At 36.2% G+C, this 15098-nt stretch overlaps 2 protein-coding genes across 2 annotated transcripts; both read left to right on the forward strand.

Annotated features, from left to right (window-relative positions):
* Nucleotides 1–663, forward strand: LOC138334583 (uncharacterized). The gene has a single exon (XM_069283234.1). The coding sequence runs from the start codon at nucleotides 1–3 to the stop codon at nucleotides 661–663; it is 663 nt and encodes a 220-aa protein (XP_069139335.1).
* A 1912-nt stretch (nucleotides 664–2575) lies between these two features.
* LOC138335355 (PWWP domain-containing protein 2A-like) lies at nucleotides 2576–11434 on the forward strand. The gene is made up of 3 exons (XM_069284403.1): nucleotides 2576–2768; nucleotides 5133–7232; nucleotides 8038–11434. The coding sequence occupies exons 1-2, from the start codon at nucleotides 2614–2616 to the stop codon at nucleotides 7225–7227; spliced, it is 2250 nt and encodes a 749-aa protein (XP_069140504.1). The 5' UTR covers nucleotides 2576–2613; the 3' UTR covers nucleotides 7228–7232; nucleotides 8038–11434.
* The last annotated feature ends 3664 nt before the right edge of the window (nucleotides 11435–15098 follow it).

Genomic DNA, 15098 nt, shown 5'->3' on the forward strand with positions numbered 1-15098 from the left:
ATGTCAGCTCTGTGGCAGCCAGAAATCAATGGCCCACGTCGTGTCAGGGTGTCAGACATCATTGTCATACGGCCGGTACAGACGGGGTCAGACATCATTGTCCTACTCGAGCTGGCAATCGTTGTAGAGGAAGAAAGGAGGAGGAAGCGCCCAAAGTCAACACCTGGTAATACGAAGATCTTTGTAAGGGAGGGCGAGACATTGGAGCAGAAGAAGGCAGCTACAACATCATTGCTAGATAGAGGAAAGGACTGGGAGCTCAAAGTGGACCTAGATGGAAGACTTGTTTTCCCGATAGTGGAGACTACATTACGTCCCGACATGGTTCTGATAACAAACCAGTCCAGAACTATCATTGTAGTGGAGCTCACAGTACTTTGGGAAGAAAATTGTGAAGAGGCTCATGAAATGAAGAACTTTGAGTATGCGGATCTAATAGCAGACTGTAAAGAGAAAGGATGGAAGGCATGGCTGTTTGCAGTCGAGGTTGGATGCAGGGGGTTCCCAGCTCAATCAACGAAAAGACTCCTGCAACATTTAGGAGTACGGGGGAAGACAATGTCATCAGCCATGAGAAGAACTGGTGAAGCTGCTGAGAAAGCGTCTTGCTGGTTATGGCACCGTCGGGTCGACTTGGAATGGAAGTCAGGATCGATCGAGTAGTGGATTGGCCACAACTACTGACCCAACAACTGGAGATTGTCGTGGTTTAGGGTTGAAACATCTGAGGATAGTATGGCGACCACCTGATGACGATGGAGACTTGGCAAGTGAGCACCGAGGGGCAGAAAACCAGGCATTTGAACTACATGGATGCTAGGAAGATGACGCAGCATTAGATCAGCTGTAAGTTTAAGACATCATCTACAACGAGGCATGACAATCAAAAGGTGTCTATACAAGCCAATACAGGCTTTCTTTTGATGCAGATTTCAGCCAAAGTTCAGCTAAAGCCAAAGAGACTTTCTGAAGCACTCAATACAGAAAAAGCACCGCACCATAAATTGTCTATAACACTCATCTTGTATGAACCACATTTCAGCTCCATACAATGTATACTTCACTAAATCCGAGCTAAGGGCTCCGTGCTGAATGCGGACGCGTTTTATTGTGTCAAACCGATCACGATATTAAATAAAATTTTGTAAAATATAATTGAATTAATCAAAATAAAATCGTTTAGAATGACAAATAAAATTACGAACTAATGAAAATAAAATATTGTTATCAATTCCGGTCAATGTACAGTATCAGAACCGAAAAGTTACAGATCTACAGTTATATCAATCAAGTTCAAGTTATGTGAAAAATTATGCATCGATAAGTTTCTAGAGACAACAAATAGATAAATGAACATCATGATAAATAGTGTTCAACGGTCTCTATGTCCTGGGAACATTTACATATATAGACGAGGCTGGATTTAATCAACAACATATATACTATCGTAATTAATTCGCTACATTCATATGCCTTAGCCGAGTATAAATCATATTCATTTTTCTGTTACCGAATGAGTAGAATTGGGGAGCACATTCCCTTTTATAAAATACTTCGATTTTAAACGTTGAAATAGAATTACAAGAACATGTTTGGATATCGAGATTATTCCAAAGTTTTGTAAATTATAGTTCTACGAGAATGGTGCTTTTGATTTGGTGAAGTATATTATAGTCGTGTATTATTGAATATCAAAATAGCAAAGGGGTCAGTATAACTATATCATTTATGAAAATAAAAAAAAAATAACAAAGGGCCAAGAACAGAGCCCTGTGGATAGAGGAGGAAGTATAATATGTACAGTATTGCCTTATATAACCTGTTGTAATGGGCCTTTAAATAGTTTTAGCCAGGAAAGAATATTACCTCTGATTCATTAACCATGCAATTTTATTAACAAATCCCTATGTCGAGGGGCAACAGTATAAATTGAAAGTAACGATATTTAAGCTTTGAAAATTACCCCAAATTGTTAAAATTTGGAAAGTATTTTGACAGTAACTAATCTGATGTGTATGAAAACACATTTTAAAACAATTATTATTTTTGACTTGGTTTATATTTAATAATGCAGAAAAACACAAAGGGACAGAATTTGCTAATGTTTTTTTGTGGAATTACCCATCTACATGTATGTACATCCTTATATACAAATGCACAATTTTTGTAGTTCCATACCTCTGGTTCCATGGTATATTTCATTAAATTGATCATTCAATAATTTTTTTTAATTTTTTTTTATGTAGAACAAAATTTTAATGTAATTCAATGTTTACTGTAACTAACAATGTAATTTAATGTTGCAAAACGAATGTAATTTCAGTTTAGATGCTATCTAAATCTCTCTGGTACAGATAATTTATGATACAGATAATTTATCACGAGTTATCCCCCTTTGATCATTATAAATCAGCAGGATTTCCAGTACATGGAAGGTTTTTGATCTGTCGTTTTTACTTTGAGATGATACCCCTGCTGTTGCTATCAAGTTCAATAAGATAAAACAAGACAATTGAATTAAAATGATAACCATATAATGCCATATTTTACCATTTTATCTGGGTATTTCTGTACTTGTACGCATGCGCATTGAAAGAAGGTAATGGAGAGGCCATGAAAATGGCGGAGCAAAAAAGGCGAAATGGGCTACTTTCAAAGGGCATGAAATTGCCCGTTACGATAGAAGAAGCCCTCAATGATGTACTCGTCGTGTCCTTAGAGTCTGGGAGCAAAGTTTTCCGTGGTATTTTATTAGATATGAAGAAGAGGTAATTGAATATCGCTTCCGAAATACAGCCCGATTTCTGTTTTTAATCTTGCTTTCACATCTGTCATTCGTGAAGATTTTCTCATGCCACATATTCGATCGGCACATTTGTTAAATTTCAGTGGAAAAATATTCTTTCATGTGCATATTTATGTCCGAAGTCGCATGTTATATGTATAATCATTAATGCATATTAGTATGATTCCCAATAAGTATACAGTATACTCACTATCTACATTCATGCCCCCCCCCGCTCACTCATATTTGTTCACTGATTAGTAATTGATGCTATTTTTTGCGTGTCGAGAATAGGCCTACGCGTTGGATGTTTCGTCAGTATGCTTTCTTTTTGAGACTGTAGTAAATCTGCTTAAAGTGAAAACATAATGTATGTTGAAATGAATTAAAAATCTAGATTGATCATTATAGAGACTTTCATAATATAGGCTTAATATTGTAGAAGAACAGGGAATATGCTCATTCCTGTCGAGTGCCCCGACCAGGAATCGAACCCGGGTCTCCGGCTTGGAAATCTATGGCTCTACTAACTGAGCCAAAGAAGCATATACTCTGTCAGCTGAGTGACAGAGACCGTATTTAACACTATGATGTACAAGTCACACCGACCCGCTCCTTTTACACTACTCCCCCCTCCCCTTTTTCTTGTGATTTCCTAAATTTCAACCTGAGACTCTTTAACCACCTTCCATGGGTTATTTAGTTGGGGGCCAATGTAGAAGAACAGGGAAAATACTCATTCCTGTTGTGCCCCAACCAGGAATCGAACCCGGGTCTCTGGCGTGGAAATTTAAAGCTCTACCGACTGAGCCAAAGGAGCATGCTCCGTCAGCTGAGTGACAGAGACCGTATTTAACACTATGTACAAGTCACACCGACCGGCTCCTTTTACAATATAATATATTATCAATAGAGAAACAATTTTAGCGGGATTGGATTGGGTCGATGGTCGGTGACCAGGTACATGTAGCTTAGTCGGTAGAGCATTTGGCTAGTATGGGTCCAGGGTGTGAATTAATCCCGGGCTGGCCGCTACAGTTAGAGAATTGGTGACCAACTAAATAGCCCATGGTGGGAGAAAAAGGAGGGAGGAGTGTATAGCAGGATCGGACTTGGTCGATCATCAGTGACCAGGTAGCTCAGTTGACAGATTGTAGAGCATACACACTCCGCTAGTGTTTGGAGGGTCCTGAGTTCAAATCACGGGTTCAAATCCCGGTCTGGCTGCTACATTAATTCTCCTCTCCTGTTACACAACTAATGGGACTTATAATTCACATGGTACCAACCCTAATTCACGTACCACGTGATACTTGATAACGTTTGTGCGGGACTTAGTATCTCCAGTGGTGATGGAATGTAATTATGTGAAATCTTTGCTGAAATGACGTTATAGCGTGGGATATCATCTTTTGACGTCGTAATCCTTCACCAATAGAAACAATAGTCCTGCACAAATGTTATCGGGTATCACATGGTATATGAATTATTCCTATTCAATGGCCAAATGCATACTTTTTCTAGTCAAGTTCGCTTACAAACAAAGGAATTCAGTATGATACTCGACATACTCATACGATGAATCGTACTGAAAACCCCTGGCTAGCGCAAAGTTGCCCATGGATATATTTTGAAATTATAAAAAAATTACACTTAATTATATCCTAGCTAATACGAGGGTTTCAAGATCCAAAAATATTGTTTTGGGATCTCATAACCCTTGTATTAAGGCAGACAAGCAGGAACCAAACATGTACAGCTGCATTTGAATATTAATAAATTATACAGCCAATATATGTTAATAGCATACCGGAACTATTTTTAGTAAGCGTGTATTTTATAGGCCTATATATAAATGCTTCACTTTATAAATACAAGCCACACTGAATCATTTCTCACTGAATTCAAACCCAGGACCCTGAACACTAGCCAAACGCTCTACCAACTGAGCTACCTGGTCACTGATGATAGACCATTTCCGTAACATATAAATTCACACACTGACACATGTTAAATACCGGTAATTGTACATCCAGCAATTCCGTCTTTGAAAATTACAGAGTTAACTCCCTTGCAGATAGGCATCCCTTGTGACAATATTGTGAGCGAAATTCACATTGTTTCCTCTAAAAATATGACGGTACGCTCGCAATCACACAACGTCACAATCAATATCTATACCTGCAAGGACAGAGAATTCTGTAATATACAGAGTAACAAGTACAGTAGTAAAATAGCTTGTTTCACTTAGTGGATGACCAAAGCATGTACTAATGTGGCAATAATTGTGTCTCAAAGGAATAAAATCAAATCATAATTTTAAAAAATGTTTTGTTTTGTTTTTCAGAAATTTACCTCATGGCATTCCGTGGCAGTTTGACCAAAGTGGATCCAACAATGATAAAGATGCCAAACCAGTAGGTAGTGAAGGAGATACCGACACACAGCAATCAGAGGTAGCGGCTACGTCAAATAGATTCACATACCAATCACAGTCCTGTCAAACTAACATTAACCAGGCATCTCCACACCCAGTAGCACTGGCACGAGCCCTGTACAAGGACAAGAATGTACGGCGGATTCGATTACGTCCAAGGCAGACACTGTGCAACAAGTGTAAAGCTGTGTGTACAGAAACTGATAAAGGTATTGTACCGGTGACAGCTGTTACAAAAAAACCTACACCAGCAAACGAGACTGCACCAATAACACGCAGGACATTGAAAGATGGGTTGAGGAAACGACCCGCTCCACCGGACACTCAGACATTTTCATCACGAAGGAAATCCCTCATTCAAAGTAAACCCTCCAGAATGGCACCAGCCAGAACAGTAAGAAGTGTACTGACTCGTAGTGAATCTCTCCCAGAAAGTAGGGTTGTGTTATCGCGACGAGTTTCACTCACAGATTCAAAGACTGTATCCACTCGCAAGGATTCAACTGAACTTAGGAATATGTTAACGCGTCAGGATTCTCTTCCTGAGAGTAGGATAGTTTTAACTCGTAGAGAATCCCTAACAGAAAAATTAGCATCAGTTCGTAGAGATTCTTCTAGCTCCGAAAACAAACCGGTGACAACTCGTAGGGAGTCTTCAAACATGGAGTCGATGCCAGTGAGGAAAGATTCTAATGGGGAATTATTAACTGCTTTTGTGAATGACAATAAAATACAAAAAGTAGACAAATCAGCAGCAGCTAATACAAAGGCCAGTCCGTTAATTAAAATTACAATTGGGGAAGGGACTGTTATAAAGATCCCTCCTCGTATCCATGGTGACGAGGTGGATGGGGCTGGACAAAGCCCGGTTAAGGTGCAGGAGACAGATTCAAATGACCAAATGAGTAGTTCAGAAGAAATGTCTCCTTACAAAAAGCTTAAGAGGACGTTTAAGAAGCCAAAAGACAAAAAAGATTCAGAAAACAACTCTTCTGGTATTCAAATGTCGTACCTTGTGTCTAGTCATCACAAAAAACACAAACGGAAACATCGACATCGTCACGGTAGTCATAGTAACGATGGTGATATGTTTCAGACTGAAGGGGATATGTTAGACATGTTTGATGAAAACGGTGAAACACATTCACAGACGACACAGACAGAAGTGATCTCACAACGTCCGCGGTTACTGTACACATGGCGTCAAAATAAAGGTCTATCGCCTAGACGAGATGTCAACAAAGGACTTTCTCCAAGACAGGAAAATACATCATTTAGTAACATTGACAAAACTATGTCTCCAAGAATATCACCAAAACAGGAAAACACATTTAGTGACATAGACAAATGTTTGTCTCCTAAAATAAAATCCAACGAAAATGTTCAGATTCAGAAGAAGGAATATCGACTCCGAAGTCGAGAAAGGAACAGCACGGAATCTGAGTCAGTGGACTCTGTTATAACGGATGACTCTGATGATTCTTGTGATGATAACCTGTTCACAGAGGAATTTACTGTTCAGACTGTCGCAAACAGTGAGGATGATCATAGTGCCAAGTCTGATGATGAATGTTCAGGGACGGAGGACGAATCTGGGCCTCCTGGAGATACCAACTTAGAGTCGATACGTCCTCTCATGATGAAAATTCAGTCTCATGATGTTACGAAGTGTGTAGCGACGGATGGTAGGAGTATACATGTCGGGGACATTGTGTGGGGTAAAATTCAAGGTTTCCCATGGTGGCCGGGTCGTGTGCTATCCATTACTGTTAGTCAGAGAGACAACGGTATCATGATCCGACAGCTGGCTCATGTCTCTTGGTTTGGCTCGTCAACGATGTCCCACATCCAGTGCTCCGACCTCTATCCATTCCTTGAGGACTTCAAACTTCGTTTTAATAGAAAGAAACGTGGACCTTACAAAGTAGCCATCAAACAAGCAACCATCGCCGCCCAGAGTACAACTAATACCCATCATATTGACTTCACAGAGTTTGACTTATGACAGTAGTAAGTAAATGGGCGAATCAGAATCATCTAATGTTTTGCATATTACCGAGTTACCTCCCTTGTAAGTAGATATCCAATTGTGATATCATTATTTTGAGGGCGCAATTCAAGTTGTTTTCTCTGAAAAGTATGACATTTTACTCACAAACACATGACGTCACAATCAATACCTACCCGAACGGGCAGATAACTCTGTAATATGCAAATATATATATATGGCAAAATAACAAAAAAAAATGTGGGTATGATTTAAATTTTAATATATGCAGGTTTAGATGATGATACTTTGAAAATGTTTTGTTATGGTTGATGATTTATGATACCACAGCTAGCCTGAGATAATAATACTCTGGCCCTGACACCAGACAGATTGATGTTGGGTCTATTTTGTGTAGGTGACCAGTCATGATCACCTTGCCCTATGCCAAATGGTGTCGGTGAGGTAGTTTTAATATTTTTTTTTTGTTCGGCCCAAGACCAGACATCTATTTAGATCTGTCATAATTTCTTAAATCTGGTTTCAGGGCCAGAGTACCTCAGGCTATGATACCAAGTACATTCTATTTTCTCAAAAAGAAGTTTGATTTAACAGAATATGAGATATTTCGTGTGATCACAATATGATAAATTAATTATATAAGTTACCATACAATTATAAAATTATCTCACTGTAATATGTATACCTGGATTGAAAAATGTTGTAATTTATTTTGTGGAAATATATTACAAAAAAGTTTGCAACCACTTTATAACACATTATATTTAGTAATCTTCATAATTTGTAATAAAGATATTTTAATTGCAGATGTTTCCGACACCAAGCTAAGCAGATGAGGATCAGCGGACTTGTCAAAGCTGTCCTTGTCAACCTCGAGCTCCATTCATGCTTCATTAGTGGCATTCTTTGTGATACATATACAGAGTTACTGGATAATCATGGCTAAATATGTGTATACATGTATATACATTTGACAGTGAAAGTTCTTTAGTGTACTGTGATTAATGATAAAACACTCACCCGTCTATGGAATTTCTCTTTAGATCTGTTTGTGAGCATTAGCAAAAAAGTACCACAGGAGCTTGGCACATTCCTTTCTATATATATAATTGCCAAAATGAAAAAAAAAATACTCACAGGGAATTGACAAGTTTTATATGAGGCAGAAAAAAGATTGATATTAAATAAAGTCCCATCTTAGATCATGAACATATAGTGTATGTGATTGACAGCCATCTGGGCTTAAATCGGAAATTTTTGGATCACAAAATCAGGTCAAATCCCTGTGATTTAAGCTAAGTTTTGATCAGTTTATCCTTCATGAAGGTTAAGATATTTTGATTGTATCAATCCCTGTGGAATCTAGGTGTTATTTTATATTGTTCATTTGATATAATTCAATGCTATATAATATTCCGTCTTTGCATATAACAGAGTTAGCTCCCTTAAGCTAGCTAGCTTGTGGATAGGTATCAATTATGACGTCATTATATTGTGAGTGAAATCCATGTTGTTTTCTCCGAAAAGTATGATGTTTTGCTTGCAAACGTCACAATCAAAACCTACCTGCAAGGGCAGATAACTCTGTAATATGAAAATTTAGAATATACGAGGTTAGATATTAAAATAATGTGGGTAAACATTGATTATAATTATCCCCATCTTCAGGTGATTGACTTTTTTTGGTGAGTCTGTATAATGTCACATATTTAAGGTGACACTTTTCGGACTCATTATACTGAACCGAAGTCATTTATTTATACCTAATCTCCAAATTGCCATGATTAGTATTAAATATTCCTAATTATTTTTCTTTGTGTGTGGGTAAAGCTTCAGTATATACTGTTCTTTCACTATTACAATACATGTGTAAAGTAGTTGTTGGCCAGTAGATTATGATTTAGAAGTTTCTGTTGCCCTGTTGAATATTGCAGATTTGATTTAAGTCATGCAGGGAATCTCAATGTAAAGTTTTGAGGTCTCGTTATCATATTGTCATTCAAATTCACATGTGTATCTACAGCATGCACTTCATCATCAATTTAAATTAGTTTGTAGGAATTGTTTATCATTTATAATGAAATCAATTGAAAATCCCTATAAATGTGAGTTGACTCTGTCCAGTTACTTTTTTAAGATTTCTTGGTTTTACACTATTTGAATTACATATAGTGCATGCTTCATAGATAGCAAATGGAAATTTTATCAATTATTGAAATCTACAAAATTTGAATGGTAATTTTTATGAAGCTAAATTAAATGAATATCTTAATAAATAAAGCTGAATCATTGCTTATGTTTCCTTAGGCTGCACTTTGAACATTAATCATCCTCAATACTCCAGTGGTTACTATCACTGACGTTCTCTTTAGTGATAGTAAGCCCTAAAATATGGAGGATGCACATTAACCAATGAGACAAACCTAACAAGATATTTGCCTGTTTATCTACTAGCTTAATAATGGTTTTATCAGATATACAAAACGTGAATATTGAAATGAAAGATGATTAACACTATGACTTCGTGATATGTTGAATTACATGAAAGCCTTGAAAGGAACAGAGAGCTGTTGGCACGAATTAAAAAAGAATATGATATTTAAACACACGTGTACAGATAGAGCCCTTCAAGTCATTTAAATTTTATATGTGAACAGTGATTTCCACCTCCCATCTCCAAAATTACTTCAATGGGCATGCAATTATTCTGGTTCATAACCATTATTTAGTAGTTGACTTAAATTGTATGTAGACTCAAATTTCATGTTACAAATCTATTTAATTTTGAACATTTTAAATTAGAATTGTTCTGATTTTAACTAAATTTTAAAATTTTATAGTCGATCACCTCTGTATAAAAATGCCAGCATATTAAGGCCACATTGTTTATAAGGTTCCAAGTGGTCCATATCAACACAATTTGACCTGTGTATAAAGACCACTTGGTTATAAAAAAAACATCTGTTCTTGGTCCACTGGGCATGGATGTGGTCTTTATAGACCAGTTTGACTGTATATTGGATTAGAACACCATGTATCTACTTTGTCAGCTTTTTCCTCCTCATCTTAACATAAACTATGTTCCTCCTTCAGACTTAAAAGGTTCTATGATGAATTTATACGTTGTATTAAATTGGGTTTAGATTTACTTTGTGTTTTTAAGAGTAATGGATTTATAGGTTTGAATGATTTGTTTGTTTGTTTATGTAGATCAAGGTGCCAGCATTTAAAGTGCTGTTGAAAAATCATCAAGATTTGTCACAATACAGAATTAATATAGGCCTATTTTGATATCATGTTTCAAGTGCTCAAATATATTTGCCTGTAATGAATCTTTTAGAGGAATTATATATCCTTAAATAATGGCTGATGTGATATGTTTGATATATATTCAAAATGTACCTCTCTTTACATCTAGTTGAATACTGGCATGAAAATTTACAAAGAAATGAGTTTGATGTTATTGTAGTAATTACAATGCTACACAGACCACATCCTCTATACTCGAGGGGTTACTATCACTGACGTTATGTCCACCCCTGGATTATTTCCTAGTAAAACTGTAGGCAGTTCAGGAGAGAAAAAAACTGACCAATCACAGGACAGTAGAAACTTCCTTTGAAGATTACAGAGAGAGAGAGAGTGGGATACCCAACTTAAGTTTTCAACCATGATTCCTTTGATGTACAAAATTACCTGTGTCGACTTCGTTGCCTCAAGTTTAACAAAATAGTCCAGGGCCCGGCACCATAAAACTATTCTCAGACAGAATTTTTACTCAAGTATATGATTTATTTAGGCTTGAGTAAAAAATTTGTCTGAGAAAGTTTTATGGTGCCGCACCATGGGGTGGATATAACGTCAGTGATACTAACCCATTGAGTAACGAAGATGCACAGACCAGACTATTCACATGTCCTCAAGTACTAGTAGTCTAAATTAACTGTCACTTATAATTATCTGTCTTCTGTAATGTTTTTTTTTTTTAAATTTTCTTTGCATTTCTCTCGGAGTGTATGCATATTATTTGAAAAGAATTAAGTATAAGGACGTTTTACTGTTATGAGGACCATATAGTCATTATATCCTTTTGCTTATTGATCATAAAATTTTAATTAGATTGATATTACATGTTTCCGTGTTCAGATTGATCTAGTCATGTGGGAATGTAACAAAACAATACATTTTGATTGATTTGTTTCTATACCTTGTTCACTTTTTTGTTTGCTGAACACGGAATGATAGCCATTGTGTTGTAAATCTTTTAGTATCTTTCAAGGGACTATGCCTAGTTAGGGCTCTTTTTAGCCCCCAAATCAATCAAATTTTCAAACCTGTTAATAGTCATTAAATTGTTGAATATCAAATATCGAGTTCATCTGTGATAGTATAGGATGATAGTTATGTATCAGTGTGGCTGTAGTTGCTATGGTGACCATCTTAATGTGCTAAAATTATAAAAATCTAGAAATTTATTCAATTTATTCAAATTCAGTTAATTTATGCATATTTTGGATGGTCAGCATAGCAACTTATAATTAAAGCTGCAAAATTAGAAAACACTTTTATTACAATTAAATCAGGGGTGTAAATCAAATTCAATAATTTTATTTCTTAATATTTTGTTTAAAAATATGATGGATTTTGGAGCCAAAAAGTTCTCAAACCATACATAGTCCTTTCCATCACATATCCTGTAAAACCACGCTTATATCCTTTTAATTGAATAGGTTTCTTGTGATCAGCTCAATTTAAACTTTTAAGCAAAAAAAGTCATAAAATGTGATGTTTAATATCCTGGTAGATATCTGGTCATGTGTTTAGTGAGTTGTGGCAATTCCATGAATGAAATGAGCTGAGTCTATCCGAGTTGTGACAATTCTGTGGATTAATTTAGCAGAGTCTATCTGAATTATGACAATTCCGCGGTTGAATCGAGCTGAGTCTATCCGAGTTATGACAATTCCGTGGATGAATCGAGCTGAGTCTATCCAAGTTGTGACAATTCCCTGGATGAATCAAGTCTGTCGTACCATTCTCCTTGCCCTCTGTGTTCAGGTCCATTTGATGGCCAGCTGTGGTTTTGATACAGTCTTTGTTTGAAATCATAAATTGTATACATTTGAAGATAGGGCATAGTGATGTTTTTTTCATGATGTATGTGAATTTGTTGCCAAACTATTAATGGTAGATTTTCTGTACCAATTATGTTACTTTCACTCCAATACAAGGTTATAACACTCTTTCAAGCCTCGGGTTTTACAACATTTTTTGACCCTTTGGTAGAATATCCCTATCCTTCATATCCACATATGAAAGAGTATTTTTCTCTCATACCTCGACGTATTATTGCAATTTTAATACATACTATGACAATTGTGTTATATTTGCAATTTTAATACATACTATGACAATTGTGTTATATTTTCTACTCAAATCCAGTTGTTTGTATCTTTTAAAGTACAAGCCTAGTTTCTGAAAAAAAATGTCAAAATTGTACGAAAAAAATAGTAATTTTATTACGCTGTGAAGTCATAATGCTTTATAGCCATGCAATACAGCCTCAGGTGACATGAGTGTATTGCCCTAGACCAGCGAGTATTACATGTGTAGGCATGAGAGAAATATATATATATAAAGGGTTTGTTCAATTTCAATTTTCAATATGAAACTAGTTTGGTGCCTATTTTCACTTTTCTTGATCGTAATGTAGGATTAATTTCAACAAAATGTTGGAAGTGAAACAACATGTATATTGTATCAGATTGGTTATCCATCAGATTTCAAGGATGTATTCAACATGTACATATACCTACATATTTATTTTCTTGTCCTAACACATGAAATTAACATATTCATGGTTTTAAGTTATCATGATTTGATGAAACTTAGCATAAAGTAAACTAAATTTTTGTTTTCTGAACAACCTTGTTTAACATGACATCTTTTAAATAGTCTGAAAGGCATATGTCTTTATGTAAATTATTTATATACAACAGTTTTTTTATAATGCACAGAAAACAGGTAGTGATTCACCTGAACTACACATTTAGACTCTTCTAAATCAAAGACTAGAGCAGTCCATTATGATGTTTCAGGGGTGAATAAGTTAAAATAAATGTAAATCTTACTTGTTTACATGTGGTTAGGAATTCATGAATATTGACCTTTCTATGTTAAGGTCATACATTCTTAAAATTCAAAACATTTAACAAGTGTTATATTGTTTGAATGTTCATTTCCTTCATAAATATCCATTCATTTTCTTCTACATATCCTAAGTAGATAAGTTTTTAAAAGAATTGATTGAAAGCTATCTGTGTGTTATTGTTGTATGTAGAAGTGTTTGCTGGTACGATACAATTAATAATTAATTTGATACTAGGTTATAGCTAACGAAGGAAGAAGAGTTGCTGTGATACAGAGGGATTGACATCAGCTTGGTTACAATATATTGTTGTTACATTTCTGAAATCATTGTACTCGGCTTATTACAGATTGATGTCTATACATAATTGTATAAGAAATGTATATATCAGTTGAAATTAAAACCGCCTTAAGGCAGATTTGAAATTGTATTCAAGTTTTTGTTCTTGTGTAGTTATACCTGAACAAAAGGACTGCAAACCTCTTTGAGATGCTGATCTCCAACCAATATTAAATGTTAAAAGGTAAATTAATTATAGAGCCAATCAACGCAGAGAAAACAGAAGGATATTTACACCCATATGGATTGAGATATACACTTTAGTTTTCAAACAGCAATATCAAAGGACTGTGTTGAACAATTGGATGATATCTAGATATAGACTACCATACATGTATAAGTTTGTTTTCTACAAAACTTTCATTCTTATGAAGCTGAAGTGCTAGCATGCAGCAGTTTTTGACCTTTGCATTAGGACCGCAGCGTGTTTATTGAAGGATGCAGCGTGTTTATTCGTCCATGGTCCGTTGTCCGTCCGTCCTTCCGTCCGTCCGTCCGTCCGTCTGTCCGTTAACAATTCTTGTTACCGCTATTTCTCAGAAAGTGCTGAAGGGATCTTTATCAAATTTCATATGTAGGTTCCCCTAGGACCTTAGTTGTGCATATTGCATTTTGGGACTAATCGCTCAACAAGATGGCCGACCGGCGGCCATCTTGGATTTTGATAGTTAAAGATTGTTACCGCTATTTCTCAGAAGTACTGAATGGATCTTTCTCAATTTTCATATGTATGTTCCCCTAGGACCCAAGTTGTGCATATTACATTTTGGGACCGATCGCTCAACAAGATGGCCGACCGGCGGCCATCTTGGATTTTGATAGTTAAAGATTGTTACCGCTATTTCTCAGAAGTATTGAATAGATCTTTCTCAATTTTCATATGTAGGTTCCCCTAGGATCGAAGTTGTGCATAGTACATTTTGAGACCGATCAGTCAACAAGATGGCTGACCGGCGGCCATCTTGGGTTTCGATAGTTAAAGCTTGTTACCACTATTACTCAGAAAGTACTGAAGGGATCTTTCTCAAATTTCATATGTAGATTCCCCTGGGACCCTTGTTGTGCATATGTCATTTTGGGACTGATCAGTCAACAAGATGGCCGACCAGCGGCCATCTTGGATTTTGATAGTTAAAGTTTGTTACCACTATTTCTCAGAAAGTGCTAAAGGAATGTTTCTCAAATTTCATATGTAGATTCCCCTAGGACCCTAGTTGTGCATAAAACATTTTGGGACTGATTGGACAACAAGATGGCCGACTGGCGGCCATCTTGGATTTTGATAGTTAAAGTGCTGAAGGGATGTTTCTCAAATGTCATATGTAGATTCCCCTGAGGACCCTAGTTGTGCATATTGCATTTTGGGACCGATCGGTGAACA

This window comes from Argopecten irradians, chromosome 11 (assembly GCF_041381155.1).
Source record: "Argopecten irradians isolate NY chromosome 11, Ai_NY, whole genome shotgun sequence".
In the NCBI taxonomy this organism is placed as follows: Eukaryota; Metazoa; Mollusca; class Bivalvia; order Pectinida; family Pectinidae; genus Argopecten; species Argopecten irradians.